This window comes from Lonchura striata, chromosome 29 (genome assembly GCF_046129695.1).
Source record: "Lonchura striata isolate bLonStr1 chromosome 29, bLonStr1.mat, whole genome shotgun sequence".
Taxonomy (NCBI): domain Eukaryota; kingdom Metazoa; phylum Chordata; class Aves; order Passeriformes; family Estrildidae; genus Lonchura; species Lonchura striata.
Window position 1 is genome coordinate 3421264 of NC_134631.1, and position 19626 is coordinate 3440889.

Consider the following 19626-nt stretch of genomic DNA (forward strand, 5'->3'; position numbering starts at 1 on the left):
TACTAGAATATTAAGAAATGGCATGTTAATACACATACTAGGACATCTTTAAGACAATGATTTACTGAAATATGAGTATCAATTTAATATCGATATCCAACTGAGATGGACAAAAACTCTCTAAGGGTTTAAAGTTAGAAAGTGTATGTTTATTGAGACAGCCGGGCAGTACATGGGATAATTCCCTAATGCACACTGCAAAAATCACAGGTATTACAAAGCTTTTTTATTTGCAGAAGTCTTGAATACACAAATATGAATGCATATTCATATCCCTGTCACTTCCTCTGCTCCGCTTCATGTGCTAATTGGCAAAAAGGCAATTAAGCATGTGTAGTTCTGTTCTCTGAAATGAGTTGGGGGTCCATTTTGGGGAGGGGTCTCCAAAATGAAGAAGCAAAATAAGTCTTCCTCGTTCTGACCTTTCTGCCTTTCCCATGCATACGTGACAAATGAATCCTTGCCATTTTCCTGTGCTTAATGGATCCCTAAAGTATGGGAAGTCTGCAACTGTTTTTGTGCCCCTGAAATCTATCACCAGGAGCGGGGTTGGGATGTGCCCTGGTGCCTGGGACATCATCAGGAGCGGGGCTGGGATGTGCCCTGGTGCCTGGGACATCATCAGGAGCGGGGCTGGGATGTGCTCTGGTGCCTGGGACATCACCAGGAGCGAGGCTGGGATGTGCCCTGGTGCCTGGGACATCACCAGGAGCGGGGCTGGCTCTGATGCTCTCCAGTGCCTGGGACATGACAAGGGGCGCTGCTGGCTGGGGTTTGTTTGGTGCCTGTGCAATCCCAAGGGCATTGTCACAGTGGGGCAGCTCTCAGTGTCCCCAGCAGGTCACAGTGTCCAGGGCAGCCCGTGCCAGCGGTCACTGTGCACACGGGGCAGGCTGGGCTGGACAGGGGACGGGGCAGAAACGCTGCCCCGGGACTGGGGTCTCCCCCTGCCTCTGGGGCCCAGCCCCTGCTGGGAGCGCCTTGGGCAGGGCACGGGGCTGCTGCTGGGCCAGGGGGACAGGCCGTGCCCCCTGTCCCCTGCTGCTGGGCCAGGGGACAGGCCGTGCCCCCTGCCAGCTGCCCAGGCCCCTCTGATGCCTGTCCCTCGTCCCTGTGGCTTCTGTCCCCACCACTCCCCACCACCTTCACTCCCTCCTTCAAAGCCCCACTCAACCCCTTCACAGTGACCTCTGGAAAGAAAGAATGAATGAAGGAAAGGAAGTGTTGTCTGTTCACCCTGGCTGGATGTCAGGCACCCACCAAAGCTGCTCTCTCACTCCCCTCCAGAGATGGACAGGAGGGAGAAAACAGAATGAAAGCTTCATGGGTTGAGCTAAGGACTGCGGCAGATCACTCAGCAAATGCCATCATGGGCAAACCATTTTCAAAATTGGAGATATTAATGGAATTTTTGCTATCTGGATCAGGGCAGGATAGTGAGAAGTAAAACAAAGCTTTAAAAACAACTTCTGCCCTTTCCTCCCTCCTTACCAGCTCTACCTCCCCCCGCAGTGGGTGCAGGGAGACAGGGAATGGGGGCTTTGGTCTGTTCATCCCCTGTTGTTTCTCCTGCTGCTCGGGGGGAGGAGTCGTTGCCCTGCTGTGCCAGGGGTCCCTTCTGGAGACACTTCTCCATGAATTTCTCCACGGTGAGTTCATCCCACGGACAGCAGTTCTCCACAAGCTGCTGCAGCGTGGCTCGCTCCTCCATGGGCTCACAAGTCCTGGCAGGGCCCTGCTCCAGTGTGGGCTCCTCTCCAGGGGTTTGCAGGTCCCTGCCAGGTCCCTGCTCCAGCAGAGGTTTCTCATGGGGTCGCAGCCTCCGCTCAGGCATCCCCCTGCTCCAGCACGGGCTCCTCCAGGCGCTGCAGGTGCATCTCTGCCCTCCGTGCCCTCCATAGGCTGCAGGGCCCAGCTGCCTCCCCAGGGACTGACCAGGGAATCTCAGGGCAATCAGCTCCAGCAGCTGGAGCAGCTCCTGCCCCTCCTGCCCTGCCCTGCCCTGGGGGTGTGCAGAGCTGTTCCCCTCACAGGTCCTCACCCTGTTCCTCCCTGCTCACAGCCACAATTCCAGGATCACCCATTTCCTTAAATCTCTTATTCCAAAGGTGTTACCACCATTTCTAACTGGGCTAGCCTTGTCCAGCAGCCAGTCCTGGAGCCAGCTGGAATTGACTCTGTGGGACATGGAGGAACAGCTGCTCTCACAGAAGCTGCTCCTAGATCCCCTGCCTTACCAAAACCTGGCCATGCAAACCTGGTATAAGTATGGTAGGGTTTTTATTACCACTATTAATTCTTATTATTTCTATTCTCTCAATTTTTTGCTATTAATGGTACAGTTGTTATTATTATTACTAGTATTTTTAGTCTTTTGGACTCTATATTAATAGTGGCTAGATTAGAACTGGAAACAAAGGTACTTCATTGCAAGTAGCGGTTAGAGTTTTGTCAGCCTCTTGCCCTGCCCTGTTCTGTGTCATTGCTGTGTCTGTGTGTGAAGCTGCTGCTGCCAGGCCTCCCTATTTCCCTGGTTTGAGAAATTCCATGGCATTGCTCACATGTCAGAGAGCGCTTATTCCATTCAAACACATGCTCTTAGCTCTTTGAGTCCCATTGTTGGAAGCTTGTTTTCTAACATTGTTGACTTTCTCAGCTTCTGTTAATATTTGTGATTTTATAACAAAATGTTCTTGGGTGTGATTGTGCAAGATTCTCTAATCAGCTTTCAGTTTGCTCTTGGGTTTCTTACCGGTGTGTCCGAGCTGAAGGCAGCATTTTGGGTGGAAGGCTTCAGTGGGACCTGGGATTGCCTCAGCAGCAGCTGGTTTTGCAATGTGAGCAGCGCTGACAGAGATTCCGTGCGCTGAATATTCCGCCTGGTTGGAGCCGCAGTGCCCGGCTGGAGGGAGCCGCGCCGGGCGCTGCGGGTTGTGCCGGGCCGGGCAGCGGCCGCAGCCCCGGCAGGGCCCGGCCGTGGACACGGAGCCTTTGCTGGGCAGGGCTCGGCCCTGCGGCGCCGGGCGGGCGGTGCCGCTCCCGCCGGGAGCCTGCGGGAGCCGGGACAGCGAGAGAGCCCGGGCCGAGCATCAGCCCCGGGGCACGGCCCGGGAGGGGGCACAGCCCGGGGGTCCCGCAGAGCCTCCCTGCTCCAGAGCCGCGCCTGCCGCAGCGGGGCAGCTGCGGCACCTGCGGGGCACGGAGGAGCCGCAGGCGGCGTTCCGAGCGCTCCTTCGGGGCAGGATTTTGTCCCGCTGCGGGGAATTCCCGCGGGCCGGGCGGGCCGGGGCCGCTGCCGAGCGCCGCCGCCTTTCCCGGGAGCCGCCGGGCAGAGCTCTCTGCTCGGGGCTGGGAAAAACACCTTCACTGCCCTGGGAACATTTAAAATGTTTAATACAGGACAAGAGGAGACAAGGGCCATAGAGCAAAGGTTGTTAGGGCCGGGTGCATCTCGGCACTGAGCCAAGAGCACACGGTTATCTCCGGAGATACCCCTTGAATACCTTTTCCCTTACACCAGCCTGTTGCATATTCATAGTCCCTTATGCATAGTAAACTTTTTCCCAAGCTAGTTTACATATTCCAAGAACTGTTCAGCATGGCTCCTCCTCGGTTCCACCTTTTTAGGGCATGTGTATTCCTTGGTTGTGGTTTTGGTCCTTTTTTATCATCATCTTCAGTTTTGGCCCCGGCCCACACTGCCTTCAGACGGTGAGTGCTGATGGTTGGCAGATCTGTACAGGTGTCCTCATCCTGTGCTCACTGGATGTTATCCCATCCAAGCAGGAATTTTAACACAAGCATGCTTCTATCAGCTATGGCACTAGTATGTCTGAGCTTAATCAATGAACAACAGAAATAAAAACTATATAACAAAGTTATTGTAACACCACACATATAAAATCCAGTGGAATATTTGCAAAAAGCCAATATTATAATATGTATCTATGACAGGGCCAAGGGCCGGGTGCCCGCTCGGCGGCCCCAGGACAGCAGAATTTTGGGGTCCCGGTGCTGGCTGCCGGCAGAGCCCCGGCGCTGGGCCGGGGATGCGTGGGACCCTCCCGCGGTGGGGTTGGGCTGCCCGGGGCAGGCGCTGCATCGTCAGCCCGGAGCCACCGGGGATCGCCCGGTACCGGCGGGGCGGGGCTGGGGATCGGAGAAGGGCGGCACCGGAGCTGGGGGACCCTCTGCAGCCTGCGGGGTCGGACAGACCGATAAGGGGGTCCCCGGGAGCCTGGAACGTTGTGAAAAACGCCAATCACTTGGTTTTTAAAATTTTAAACGTTTAATAATAATAAAATGGTTATAAAAATAGTAACACAATTAGAGTAATCAAATTTAGAGTTAGGACAATTACAAGACAATAAAAAGCAAAAAATTATAGACGTCCAGATGCTCTCTGACACTTAAGCCAGGACAAGCATGCCTTGTGAACAAAGGAATAACCTTAAAAGCAATAGCCTATTGCATATTCATGTATCTCATACATGATGCATAAATTACTTGCAAATTAGGAACTTTTCTGGATTTTGTCAACTTCTTTCCCTTAATCCTGGTGCTTCCATAAAGATGGAGACAAGATGGAAGAATGTTTGTCTTTTCTGATAAGGAGGTTGTAACTCTTTATGTGCCCCAAGTCACCGCCATCCCTGTGTGAAGAGTTTATTGATTATCTCATCTCTTGCTTGAGCAAGTAAAAACATCCTACATCGCAGAGTTTCTATTTTAATATTATGTTGTTACCTAAAACTCTATTTAACACACTACTTAAGAGAATTAATACAGCATAACTGTCTAACATTACACATATAATATTCATTGTAACATTTGTGAAAAGCCAATCATAAAATAAGCATTCTACACAGAAAGTGTTGAAATGGTAAAACCAGTCAAAACCCCTTAGGAATTGGAAGGAAAACCAGAGGCAGTGGCAGCTAACACCTCAGAAACCCATGGCTTTTGCTCTTCTCTTCGACCTGAGAGCTTCCTGGGCAGGGGCGACTCTTCCAATTGCATCAGCGTGGCCATGGCTGGGAAGGGCAGCGAGCAGATGGGTTGAGCTTCTCCTGCCAGCCCCTGAAGTGCCAGCTGTCATTTGTGTGCGCTGAGGATTCCGCTTCAGGCTTGGAGCTGGCGCAGCTGCTCCTGGGCGCTGCTCGCCCGCGGGCGCAGCGGTGCTGCAGCCGCTGTCCCGCACACAGGGAGGGCTCTGGAGCCTCCCAGGGCACCAAGGAGCGGAGCAGGGAACGTGCCGGGATCTGCTGCAGGACCGTGGGGCTGTGGGGGATCCTTCGGTCTCTTGGATGGGGCAGGGAGGGGGCAAATGGAATCAAGGTGAGACAGGATCAGGCAGCCCCACGCCAGGCAGCGTTTTCTCCTCTGAGAGCTCCTCTGAGCTGAGCGAGCTGGTGAATCCTGCGGAGCAAATGAGACCCGGGAGTGAGGGAAGGGCTGGCTGGGAAGGAGTCAGATAAACCCAGTGGGTATTTCCCTTCCCAAGGGGCTTCTGGGGAGACAAAGGAGACAAGAAGGATTCCCCATCTCATGACATTCCCTTTTTTCCTTCAGTAGCCCTATTGCAGTCACTGCAAACAAGAGTTTAGTTGATCCCTTTGATGCCAGGGAGCACCCAGAACTTGAACCTCGCTGGATCCAGCCCTGTCTGCCTATCACCGAGCAGAGGGAAAAGATAAAGAACCTGGGTGGGGGTTGAGCCAAAATGGCATTTTGTCACTTCTGATCTGCTCCCAGCTTTTGCAGCAGGGCAACAACCCCATCGCTGCAAACCACTCCCTTTTGCAAGGCACACGTGGACCTTGCTGGTAGCTCAGGGCTCCTGAAGGGGCTGCTGCAGTTGGCAACTGGAGCTGTTGTTGAACTTTTCACATTGCTTACCCCCCTATCCAAATGCCATCAAGTGGCTGAGGAAGGACACAAAAATATTACCCTGGAGAAAGTGGAGACAAAAGCTTGGAAAAGGATAAAAGAAATGTTCTGATGATGACAATGACAAAAAAACACAATTTCTTTTTTACAGCAAATGAGTACCCACAGCCCTCCAGCCCTCCCAGACTGGCAGGCCGAGTGGGGCCGTTTCCATGGCATGAGGAGCTGGCAGCCTGCAGAGAGAAACCAGAGAGCCACGGTCAGTCACAGAAGGCTCCTGTGCCCCTGTCCCACCACGGCCTGTGCCTGGGCCAGGCTCCTGTGTGCTCAGAGCCCAAACCTCCTGACCCATTCTCCGTTTTTAGAGAAGGGCAGAGTGGTAAGCCACATTCCATCTCCTCTGCTGAAGCACAGCCCAGCAGCCTCCTCAGCAGCTGCAAGGGCGGGATGGCCGTGTGCTCGGTTTCCTGGCTCCCCGGCAGACCAGGGGTTAAACGTTGGGTGTCTCCTGGATTGTCCCCGGAAAGGGCCCATCTCTGCACAGAGACACCTTTTTTCATTTGTAAATTAGGTCTTTCTTTCTCTGCCATCTGTGGTTTCTCCAGCCCGGGCTGCAGCCACTGGTCATATAAAACTTTAAGAATCTTTTTCTACAAGCACAACTGACTTGATGGATATTTTTCATAAGCACAAATTATTCCATAACATATATTACAATGGCGCTGCGGAGATCCCCCTGCAGGTTCATGGGGAGCCAGAGATCCCCTGCAGGTCCATGGGGATGCAGAGATCCCCTGCAGCCCCTGCAGGAGCCGGGCTGGAGCTCGGCGATGCCCGAGAGGAGGCTGTGAGCCCGCGGGCAGAGGGGCCCCGCTGGAGCAGCCTGTCCTGGCAGGACTGAGCCCGTGGCACAGTGACCCACGCTGCAGCACTCGGAGGGGGCTGTGCCCAGGGGATGGACTCCGCTCCGAGAAGTTCCTGGAGAAGTCTCGGCCGGGAAAGAGCGCAGGGTGCAGCAGGGAACGACTCCTGTCCCTGAGCAGAGGGAGAAGCCCCGGGGGATGAGCTGAGCATGGCCCCATTCCCTGTCTCCTGCCCTGCCGGGGGAGGAGGTGCAGCTGGGAGCAGGGAGGCGTGGGGAAAGCTGCATTTAAGGCTCTGCACTGACTTCTCCTTCTCCTGCTCCGAGTCTTTGGAGTTTTCTGCCAGAAATCTCTCCCCTGCCCCACCCACCCACAGGGCTTGGGGCAGGTTTCCCTTTTTGGGGGAAATCAAAGCGAAGCACTGATGCGCTAACGAGGGGCAGGAGAAGTGAAGCTCCTGGGCTTCCCGCAGAGGCGGAGGCACGGGAGGCGCAGGGCCGGGAAAGCCGTGGCGGGAGGCGCGGAGAAGTTTGTTTGTGTGGGCAGCTCAATCCCGGCTCGGCCCGGGCCCGTGCCGGGGCTGTTCCTCATCTCCGGCTTTCCCCTCACGCAGCCCGGGGGCGCCGAGAGCGCGGGGCGAGGCGGGGCCGTGCGCAGAGCCCGCCCCGAGCTCGCTGCCATTGGCCGCCGGTGCCGTCAGTCGCGGTTGCGGCGCGCTGATTGGTGGGAGCGGGGCGCGGCGCGGCCCCGGCGGCGGGCTGAGGGCGGCCGTGGCCGCCCAGCGCCGCCATTGGCCGAGCGGCTGTGCGGGCCCGGCAGCGGCGGCAGCGGCCGGAGCGCGGTGAGGCGGCGGCGGCGGAGCTCGGAGGCGGCCCCGGCGCAGGTGGGAGCCGCGCTGGGCTCTGCGGGGGCTCGGGGCTGGCTGCGGGCGGAGGGGGCGGCAGGGGGCTCCGGCGGCTCGCCGGTGCCGTGTCCGGCCCGTGCCGGCCCCGGGCTGAGGGCGCCGCGGGAGCGGCTGCCCGCGGTCTCCTTCCCGCCGGGGCCGGGCAGGAGCCGCTGCCGGAGCAGCGCTGGCTCGGCCCGGCTGCTGTGGGTAGGACAGAGGGGCTGCCCCGCGGCCGGGAGCGGGCGGGGAAATTCCCGTCGCCGGAGGTTCGTGTGCCCGGGGGAGAGCGAGGAGTCCTGTCAAAGTGACTTTATTGCCGAGCAGGGGCAGAGGCCGTGGGGCATTTGCCGTGCGCTCTCTGCCGTGCTTGTAGCCCGCAGCCTCCTTTTTATCCTCATTTTCCCGGCCGCATCTCCCTCTGCCTCTGCCCACCGGCTGAGTTCCTTGGAAGGTTCCGACTTCCCGATGCGCCTGGAGCCTGTCCTCGTTAATGTGCACCCTCCTTTTGTAGAACAGCCGATATTCATGGCTCTGTTAAGTCTTTGTTCTACTCCTCGAAGTTCAGGAATGTGGCGGGACTTTGAGCAGCTCTCTGGGTCAACTTGTAACATTTATTGGAACTGATGGTTTCTCCCCTTATCTACAAGTGCCGGCCCTATCTCCAGGCAGATTCACTCCTTGACTCTGTTTTGTCCTTCCCGGGTCCTCTTTGGTTTTGGGATTATTCTCGGTGCCCTCATTCCCTGTCCTTTTGTAGCCGTTTGTGGATCAGGAGGCCTGGCTGCCACCTGCATGCCCTGGCTCAGCTGCTGGATGAGCTGCACTGCCAAGGTGTGGAGCATGGTAAAAAGATGAGAGTTGCTGCAGCACAGAAGAGGAGAAGCAGCATTCGTTTAACCCCTGGTCTGCTGGGGAGCCGGGGAACCGTCTCTCATTTCCATCCTTTCCATGTTTGGACCAGTACATAAACTGCTTTCCTATTTCCTTTGTTAGCTTTTTTAGCAGTTTTCTCTTGTCATCTCTTTGCCAATATAAGTTTGAGTCATTTACTTTTCCACAGACTCCTGTTTTTTCTGCACACAGATATTCTGATCCCATCATCTGGTGAAATGTTGTGTTCCTCATTTCATGGCTTGGTCGGCAGGAAGGTCAGGAGCTGGAGCTGTCTGGTTGGTTCTTATTCCGAGGACAGCTTGTAAGCTAATTATGGCATTGAAATGATAAATGGGTTCTCTGTCTCCTGATATGATTTTGTGAGAAAAGCCAATCACTTGTTTTTTAAAATATTAGAAGTATAATAGTAATAAAATGGTTAAAAAAAAAGGAATACAATTAGACTAATAAAAATTTAGAGTTAGGACAATTGCATGACAATAAAAACAAAGACTTACAGATGTCTGGATGCTCTCTTGGGCACTTAAGCCACAACAAGCATACCTTGTGAATAAAGGAATCACCCCTAAAAAAATACACTATTGCATATTCATATATCCTTCATGGTTATGCATACATTCTATTTCAAACAAGAAACTCTGTTGTATGTCAGCTGTTTTTTTTAATCCCCACGGCATCCTCCAAAAATTAACAAGAAATTAACTTCTAGTAAGAAAACCATAAATTCCTCTTGTCTGGACAATTTATGTGTTCCTAGAGTGAATTTAGTTGTTCTCATTCCTTAAAGCTACATTTACCATACTGTTAAAATGTTAATACAGCACAACTAATCAATATAACATAATACATATAGTAACTGTCTGCACAGAGCCATATAACATGCATTTTCCACAAAATAATTTTGTTTCCCAGGGGCTGGTCCATGGTGTTGTAGGATTTGTTCTGGTGCCCCTTCATCTTTTCCCCACGTTTGGGTGCTCCCTCAAGCTGGGGCTGCATCAATTGATAATTTTTTTTCTTACTCCTGAACTTGCTATAGCAAAATCCCAGTGCTCTGATACACCCTGTACAGCACAGACAGTGACAGCAGATGTTGGAGTGGGCAGAGGGATGATGCCCCCCTTATTTTAGTGAAGTTTTCCCAACATTCTCCATTTGCTGTTTCCCTTTGCAGCTTCAGCCATTTCTGTTGCAGAGTCAGAGATCCTCAGCATGGGCTCTGCCTTCAGCTGTGCAGATTCCATCTGTGCAAGCAGGCAGAGCTTGGGGTGAGGGGCAGAGGGAATCAGCCAATTCCTGCCCCAGGCAAGAAGAGCCAGGTACATTGTCCCCACTTTGCCCTGGCAGTGTTAATTTGCATTTCTGAAGTTCCTTCTGGGTGCCTGGAATGCAGTTTCTCTTCCACAGCAGCCTTCAGCAGCCTCACTTGTGCCCCCCCCACAACCTGCTGCTTTTTTTTTCCCCTTCAAATCATCTATTTATTGTTTATGAGTTAAAGGGTCACTTTTAAATCTCATCTAGTTTTGTAAATTTTGAAAAATTTCAATCATTTTGTTTTTAAAATTTTATAAGTATCATAATAATAAAATGGTTTTAAAAATAATAATACAATTACAGTAATACATTTTGGAGTTAGGACAATTACAAGACAATAAAAAGCAAAGAATTACGGACGTCCCAAGAAAAGCATGACTTGTGAACAAAGGAATCACCCTTAAACCAATACACTTGTTGCATATTCATACATCCTTCATGGTTATGCACACATTCTATTCTAAACAAGAAACTCTGTTGTATCTCAACTATTTCCTTTAATCCCCTGGTGTCTTCAAGTCTGAGCAAGGCCTGAAGAAATTATCTTCTTCTGATAAGAAGCCATAAATTCCTCTCCTTTGGAAGATTTAGGTGTTCTTCGAAGGGAGCATCTCATTCCTAAAAAGAAAACTCCCCCCACATACATAATCTCTATTTTAACATTATGTTGTAACCTAAAACTACACTTAACACAATACGTAAGGGAATTAATACAGCATAACTTTCTAACATTACATATATATTATTCATTGTAACATTTGTGAAAAGCCAATCTTAAATATGCATTTTTCACAATCCCGCCTCTTAATCATTATAATTAATTTGTTTTGAGCAATATTTCTTATCCTCTTGCATTCTTTGGACTCTGTTGGTAATCAAATAAAACATGGGATTAAACAAAGAAGAAATGTCAAAACACTTGTAACACGTAAAAGGAAGAATCCTAATTCCTAATTTCATCCCATTCTCAATACCTTACCTCACCTGCTAGTTTTTAACATTATTTTCCCATATTTGGACTGATACCTGGGTCATAATTTTTTTCTGATATCCTTTTTTTTTTTCCAGGATGACATCCTCATTGCCATCTATTTCCAACAATCTGTACACCCCATTCTTTAGCCAATAAATAGCATACAGCCAACATATTTTAACACACTGCAGGTGATGTTTGGCTTTGCAGACTCAATATTAATTCCAATGCCTGAGCAGCTTTGTTTATTATCTTCTCTATAACTGCTTGGAGTCATTTAATATGACTCAGGATATAATTTGGGGTTAATACAGAGCTAGACTGCTGTGCTTCTTTTACCTTTGTTTTTTACTAATTGTCTCTTTACCGAATCTTGGACTATATTTCTAAGATCAAATGTAAAACAAATCCATCTCTCTCCTTTTGGACATTCCATGCCCCAAGTATTACTACTTTTCCCTAAGTTCTTTGTAATGTGATAATTTTCCCCCTTTTTCCTGCAGGTACTTAATTTGGATGGGTTATAACAGTGGCTGTTGACATGGGTGTGTGTAACCAAAAGGAACTTTGGTTTCTTTCCATGTAACACTTTCTGTAGCATTTGTGACACGATCTTGATGCTATCTCAGAAGGGAAAAGACAACAAATGAGAGACAGAAACAGGAATGACAGAGGTCTGGCATGGCTTATACCCCCACCTCCCCTGCCTGTGGGGTTGCTGCCCACAGCAGGTACGTGTGATCTTCTCGCTGGTGAGTACAGTGCTCAATCCAGGCTTGCCCTCTGTTTCCCTTGTCACTCCTTTTTTACTCATTTCCAGGCAAATTGTTTTTGACACCTTTTAACTGTGGTTTCCCACCATTCCTCAGGTATCTCTCAGTTCACAGGCACTGATAATTCCCATCTACAAAACAGAGTTATTACTTCAGTTGGTTTGGGTTCTCTCTGTCTAGGGGATTGATTCAGTACTGATACCTCTTGCAACGAGAACATAGATTTTGTGAACTATAACACCAATTATTCCCATAATTTGAACATTCACTTGTAACCCAGCTAGTGTGTCCAGTATTGGGATGAATCAAATAAAGTATACAGCATAGCACTGATGGCAATTTCCTTTCTTCCCTGTACAAGTCACAGGCTAAGGCCAGACTATAAGAACTCTTTGACTCAAACACTCCCGATCCTCCTGTTTGAAGTGGCAGTGTTCCTCTGCCAAGGAGGTGTCGGAGGCGTCTCAGGGCTTATTCAGGCAGGGCTTAGAACCAGTGATGCAAGCTTTGCCTTATTTCTCAGTTAGGTGTTGTTCTTTGTACCTGCCTTGGATCATGTGGGTCTTCCCAAACCATTACCACCCAGTCCTGGTTGAAAGTCAGTTTGGTATCACCCAGTTTAGATGTGATAGTCCATTCCTCACGTTTCTTCACAAATTCTTTTATTTTCCTGTCATGAATTCACCCTCTTTTCCATGGTTGGGATTGCTGCTTCATTGGTATCTGGAAAGGACTTCTTAATAGCACAGTGTTAAAAGAAAAACAATACTGCATTAACTTTTACCATTAGTTTTCTTCAAAACTTTCTGGGTTTAACTACAAACTTTTTCTATAGCTGCTTCTTCTTCTTGTATCCAGCTGTGCTAATTCCTGCAGAGGCCAATTCTTCTTCCTGTGAGCTATAAGTAGTTAAAAAAAGACTAGCCCAAATTTAACACAAGATGTATCACATCTCTTGGGTTTTTGCTTTTTAGGCAACATCTAACTGTTTTAGTCTTACAGACTCATTCTTCAGAACAAAAACCTCCTTTCCTTAACAACAAAAATCAGAAGGAAAAAAAAGAAGTCTTGTTTAAAAAAATAAACCATATTGTGAGAGTCAGCTATCTCTGCTTTGATCTTATCTCTATTGGTGGTCCAGCTCTCCCTGTTTTTCACAGCTTTGGTTTTGACTCTGTCCTTCATCACTCCCCTCCCCTTGTTGTCACTCTGTCTAGCAGGAATGGGGGAGAATTTACAAATAGCGACAGTATGGGGACTTTGGGGTGTATTTCGCTCTCCCTCTCTCTCTCGCTTTCTCTTTTCCTTTCTCTCTCTTTCGCTCTCTTTTTCTCTCTTCATATTTCAACATCCACATTCCAACATCAGACCACTTTCTAACATTAGTCCTACATCCTGGAGAGGTGAGTCTGCCAAACACCTCTCCCTCCTTTTCCAACTTCCTTACAAATTTAATTACTTTTGTTTAATGTATTCTGCAGGCCTGTAATTCACGGCACCCTCCACCAAGGGCTACCAGCTACCCACAGCTGACAGTGCTAAAACTAAAGACTTATTTTGCTGTCACAATTTTCCATTCACAAGCTTGGAAGGGTTGTAGGAACAAGGTAAACCACAACTTACTTCCAAAGTGACCTTGCCTGCACTAAAAAATTTAAGGCAATCCTTGTTCATGCAATATGATTTGCAAAGAAGCCAAGGTTTGATTTGGGAAGGGCATCTGAGGACACAGAGCATGAGTTTTACCAATCTATAATTTGAAGAGGGAATAGACAAAATGTGGATACAGTGGGGGAGACAGCAAGTAAGGAATTTATCTCTGCAATACTCTCTTTTTGACTGCCAGGAAACACTCTCTAAAGAGATTCTTACGGTACAAACAATAATTGGATGGGAAGAGGCACTCCTGAATTTAAGCTTTGATGTCAAAGTAGGAAACTGCCCCTGAGCACTGCAGTGCTGGAGCACCCTGCCTGCAAACTCACCAGAGGCAAGCCACTGCTGCCACGCTGCAGGGCTGCCTGCAGCACAGAGGGAATCATGGCCAAGCCCTCCCTGCAGGCCTGGGTAATCCACACAAGGAATCACAGTTGCTTCATAGCTCTTTAACTCATTCAAGAAATAGGAAACTGTAGTAAACAGAGCTCTCCCTCACCATCTTTTTCATATGTGTGTGTCACATACCCACTGTGATGCTGAAAGTAACAAATTAACAGTTTACAGTAGAAGATACTGAAATTTTTCTTCATCTAGCTTTGTAGGTTTCCTTTTTCTATATGTAGCCACCTCCCATTGTGGGAAAAAATGAGCCCTATTTTTTTACAAGTGTTTTGTATGCACAACTTGAATTGCTGTTCTAGATGCACTGCAAGTAGTTAGCACTTCCAGAAAAACTAACAAACAAAGAAAACAAAAAAACTAAGAAAGCAAAATACATTTGGGTACTTGAAAAAGGACTGGTTGGAAGGAAAAATGTTTCTCATTGACCTACCAAGCAGCTGGTGTTACCTTTAGTTTAACTTTACACACTGAGAACACTTGATTGAACAGCCTGCATTGACTCAAATTAATAGCAGGTTTTGCTATGTCACAGCTGTAAACTAGTTTTTCAATCCTAGAGTACAGTAAATTATGTATTTCAAGATAAAAATCACAATGCAAATTGGAAGAAATTTAGTACACAATTAATTTACCTCCAAAAGTCAGTTTACGACTTTCCTCTACCAGGATTGCAGAAGTTGCTGTAGCTTGAATACACACTGGCCAGCCTTGATTTACTGGATCCCACATCTTTGATAAATAAGCCACGGGTCTCTTTACTCCTCCCCACTCTGGAAACAAAACCCTATGAGCTACCCCCTTTTCTTCATTTACATACAGATGAAAGGGTTTTGCTAGTGCAGGTAAGCTTAAAGTTGATATTGGGGCTAGTTTTAACTTCATTTTTCTTAGTTTTTTGTTAGAGGGAATGCCGCGGGAGACAAGACTCATGATATCATGATCATCAAGTCTCAGTTTATTGTAACAGATTACACAGTTTATATATGTTCGTTAATTAGCTCATACCTATTGCAAAAGCCGAGCTCATGATTGGTTGCTATGTGACTTGTACTATTATCTTAAAAGTATCTTTATGATCGATACATGCCTGTCCAGCTGGCCTTGCAGTTAGAACAGCTTAGTACTCCTTTGTTCTTCTCTATCTACTTCTACATACCAAGCAGTTTCAATATCCTGCTTTCTGCACACCATCTACTCTTCAGGGCCATGCGAACTTTGCAGCAGTCACGTAGCCCTCCCTATTTGGATTAATTTTACAGTATCATGTCCCTTGTCGTTCAACCATTCCTCTGTCAGGCTCTCTTCAGTTTTTCATTATCCTTTTTGGTCCATTTTATATCATTTCCCTCTGTCAATTTTTTTATTCAAAAATTTTACTGCCTGTGTATATCCTTCAATCCACAATTTATAATATCCAAATAATCTGAGTAGCTTTCTGATTTCCCCCTTTGAAGGGGGAGGGGGAAGGGATAGAATCCCTGTGTTTCATTCTGGGTTGAGCTTTCAACTAGCCTTCCTAATCAAGTGTCCAAGATATTTTACCTCTGATTCTACAAATTGCAGCTTCCCTTTTGATACCTTTAATCCTTTTTCCCCAAGAAAATTCAAAAGCTTTATAGTAGCCTCTCTAACTTCAGCTTCAGCTTTCCCAGAAAGTAAAAGATCATCAATGCATTAGATAACTTGTATTCCAGGGGGAGTGGGGAAAGTTTGTAGTATTGTTTCTAAAGCTTGTCCAAATAAGTTTGAGGATTCTGTAAACCCCTGTGGTAGTTTTGTCCATCTTAATTTCTGTTTTCTCCCAGTTAGTGGGTCCTTCCATTCAAAAGCAAAGATTACTTGCTCTCCTGGGCTAATGGGCAAGCCCAAAAGGCATCTTTAAGGTCCACTACACTAAACCACTGATGCTGGGGAGGAACTTTACTGAAAAGAGTATAAGGATTTGGTACCACTGGATAGCGGGTCTGAGTTCTTTTGTTAAACTCCCTTAAGGCTTGTACCAGTCTATAGCTCCCATCAGGCTTCTTTACTGGGAGTATTGGGGTATTATGGGGAGACATACAAGGTTCTAATGTCCCATCCTTTATTAGTCCTTCTATTACTGGCTTTAAACATTCCCGTCCTTCTAAAGATACAGGATACTGCCGTACACGTATGGGACAATTTTTTTTTCCTCAATTGTAATCTTTATGGGGTCAATATTTAATCTTCCCCTATTTCCCTCCCCAGCCCAAACTTCCTTGTTAATTCTTCTTCCATCCTCCTGGCCTAGTTTTAAAAGTCTAGCTGTCATCTTCCCATCTTTTGGATCAACCCCTATTCCTAATTTCACTTGTAAATCTCGTCCCAATAAATTGCTACCTGCCCCTGGGACCAAGAAAACATCCCTCATCCAAAATCTAGTTTCTCCCTCTATTGCCACATTTTTAATAATGGGTACTGTGAAACTCTCTCCTTTTGGTCCTGTTACTTTTACAGTATCTTTGCTTACACTATAACCTTTTGGAATATTTAACATAAAGGTTCTTTTTGCCCCTGTGTCTACCACAAATTCCAATTCTTCTTCTTGGGGACCCACTCTTAAAGTTATCTCAGCATTCCCCACCTGGACCCCACCTGTGCCCCCCCCTCGGCCCCATGGCCCCGCGAGGGGAATTTGGGGAGGTGGGAGTGGGGCAGCGCCAAGGCCGGGCCCCCCCGCGCTGTCCTGGCGGGAGCGGCTGCAGTGGGGACCGAGTGCGGGCGGGAGCGGCCGAGAGCCCAGCGCTGCCCCAGCCCGACCTGCCCCAGCTCCATCCCTGCCCCTGCGCTGGGATGCTGTGGGTGTGGGGGGAAGAGGGAGCCGGCAGTGGGTGCTGGGCCTGGGGGCAGGAGGAGAAGGGAAGGAGAAGCAGCCTTGAGGAACAAAATAGTCAAACGATGCAGGTGGCAGGAGAAGGTGGCATTGTGCAGGAGAAGGAGGAATGGCAGGAGGAAGAGGAGTGTGAGGAAGAGCAGAGACACAAGAGGAGGAGGAGGAGCAGAAAGAGGAACCAGCAGAAGGTTCCACCCCTCCCTGTGTCTGCAGCCTCCCCCCAGCCCCAGGAGCGCTGCTCCCCCCACATGCAGCAGGTGACTATGGAGATGGAGCCACGATCTTCACGGGGTGAATCTTGGTGTTTCTGAGCTTCATCTGTGTCTTGAAGTTTGTGGGATTTTTGGGCTGGAACTTCGTGTTTTGGAGGTTCTTACAGACACAAGATTCCCAATGACTTCCTGAGATGAACTTGGGCAAGGAGGAACCTCCAGTCCAAGGTGCTCTTCTCTTGTTTTTCCCTCAAACCAGGATTTGTCATTTCCAGGGCGTGGCTGGATGGAGGAGGAGGAAAAGCCCCGGAGATGCTGTAGGAGGAGGAGCTGCAAACCCAGCCCAGGGAGCTGCGGGGAGGAAAGAGCCCCCCTGAGCCAGGAAGGCGGGCAGAGATCCAGGCGGAGCTCGGAGCTGGTGCAGAAGCCTCATGGCAGGGAGAAGCCCCACAAGTGCTTGGAATGTGGGAAGGGTTTCAGCTGGAGCTGCCACCTGATCCGGCACCAGAGGATCCACACTGGGGAGAGGCCCTACGAGTGTGGGGAGTGTGGGAAGAGTGTCAGAGACAGCTCGGACCTGGTCCGGCACATGGTGATCCACACTGGGGAACGGCCCTACGAGTGCTTGGAATGTGGGAAGAGCTTTGGGTGGAGCTCACACCTGCGAGCACACCAGCGCATCCACACTGGGGAGAGGCCCTACGAGTGTTGGGAGTGTGGGAAGAGGTTTCAGAGAAGCTCCCATCTCCTCCTACATGAGCGGATTCACACAGAGGAGAGGCCCTACCGCTGCCCCGACTGCGGGAAGGGCTTCAAGGAAAACTCCAGCCTCACCATGCACCAGCGCATCCACACCGGGCAGAGGCCCTACGAGTGTGGGAAGTGTGGGAAGAGCTTCATAGACAGGTCTGGCCTGATCAAGCACCAGGTGGTCCACACTGGGGAACGGCCCTATGAGTGCTTGGAATGTGGGAAGAGCTTTGGGTGGAGCTCATACCTGCGAGCACACCAGCGCATCCACACTGGGGAAAGGCCCTACGAATGTCCCCAGTGTGGGAAGAGGTTTCACACCAGCTCTGATGTCCTCAGACATGAGCGGATTCACACAGAGGAGAGGCCCTACCGCTGCCCCGACTGTGGGAAGGGCTTCAAGGAAAACTCCAATCTCACTGTGCACCGGCGCATCCACACCGGGGAGAGGCCCTACAAGTGTGGGGAGTGTGGGAAGAGCTTTTCACAGATCTCAAACTTGACCCAACACCAACGGAGGCACCACTAAGGGAAGCCCTGTGAGTGCCCTGAGTGAGGGAAGAGCTTGGAGTGAGGGAAGAGCTTGGAGTGAGGGAAGAGAGTGAGGGAAGAGCTTGGTGTGCTGCTGCAGCTCCATCTCCCATGGGAGGATCCGGGCTGGATGATCCCCAGTGACCCCCGTTGGGCAGAGCCCTGGTGTCCCCGTATGGGGAATAAAACAGAGAGTAAAGCAATGGAGCTGATAAAGGGGCCTGATATCTGAGGCCTGACTGAGCAGAAACTGTGGGAGACACAGACACAGTTTAAGTCTCCCTGGGCAAGAAGTGACCAGAAAAAATGGTGCGAGTGTTTGTGATAAGATAAATGTTCCCAGGTTACTGGATGTCACGAAGAATGTGTAACCAATGGGAAATTGTTACCAAAAACAGAGCCCTCTATAAGCACCATACAAGTCAATCCCTGTATAAACACCTGGTACACTCAATAAAATTGGCTTTGCTCTAAACTCGTATGTCCCCGTCTCTCCATGGTGGATAACCCTGTTGTGGGTGATCCCCGTTGGGTGGGGGAAGGCGCTGGAGGGATTTCTTTCCCTTCTCCTGGTGCTGCCGTGGTTTGGTTGGTAATAAATTCCCTCCCTGTGCCCAGGCTGGGTCTGTTGTCCCCGTGCCGGTGCTCGGGGCGGGATCTCTCCCGTTCCTTCTCTGCACTGCCGGGCCTCTCCTCAGCCAATGAGAGAACGCGGTGGAGAAGAGTCAGCCAATCAGCGAGAGCGGGGCTGATGACTCACCAGTTGCCGGGCAGACCCGCAGCAGGCAGTGTTCCCCACCTGGACCCGCCCTCCCTGCCCAGTGCCGGCCCCGCCGTGGGGTCCCCCCAAGTCCCTCCCCAGTGCCCCCATGAACTGGGCTGGGTTTAACTGGGAAGCTTTACTGGGAACACTGGGAGCAGGGGGCAGGGGTAGAGTGACAGCAGGGCTGGGGGGACACTCGACCCACCCAAAATCAGCGTGGGGATAGAGCTGGGAAGGTCCTGGCTCGGCCCGAGGCCACGGGGAGCGGCTGCGGCCGCCGGCGTCTCAGGAGCTCTGTGGGCAGAGAAAAGGGGGTGACACCGGGCTGGGGGCCCCAGGGGAGCACACACATTCCAGAGGAGGGGGGACACGACACACGGGACCCCCCAGACTCTCTTGCGCAGGTAGAACCCGATCCCCAGTGCCAGGAAGACAGAACCCAACTCGGGTGTCTCCAGTTCCTGTCAGCATCTTGCTGCGGCAGCATCCAGCAGCATCTCTGGGTGGTCCGCAGGGGTCAGGATCTCCCAAAAACTCTCACAGACACCCTGGCCCCTCCCAGCACCCTCCAGGTCACTCCCAGCCCACTTAGGATCCCCTGAAACCTCCCTCTTGATCCCTTCCTGACCTCCCCTGGACCCACCAAAGCCCCTCCTGTCACTCACAGGATCCCACAGCCTCCTTACAGTCACCCCCACTGTCCCAGGACCCCCAAATCCTCTCCCAGTCTCTTCCCAATGCCCACCAGGACCCTCAGAACCCCATCCCACCCTCCCCAGTATCCTTCAAACCCCTTCTTAGCCCTTCCAAACCCCCAACCTCCTCTCCCAGTTGAAACCAGGCTCTCTCCAACTCCCTCCCAG

The 19626-nt window shown here is 50.2% G+C and overlaps 1 protein-coding gene across 1 annotated transcript in view; it reads left to right on the top strand.

Annotated features, from left to right (window-relative positions):
* LOC144247620 (uncharacterized) overlaps positions 1 to 18070 on the top strand; it is a 660598-nt gene extending 642528 nt beyond the window's left edge. Inside the window, exon 12 of the mRNA XM_077788929.1 lies at positions 17230 to 18070. Within this exon, the coding sequence (XP_077645055.1) occupies positions 17230 to 17998 (769 nt within the window). The 3' untranslated portion in view covers positions 17999 to 18070. The remainder of the gene's footprint in view (positions 1 to 17229) is intronic.
* Positions 18071 to 19626: the final 1556 nt, after the last annotated feature.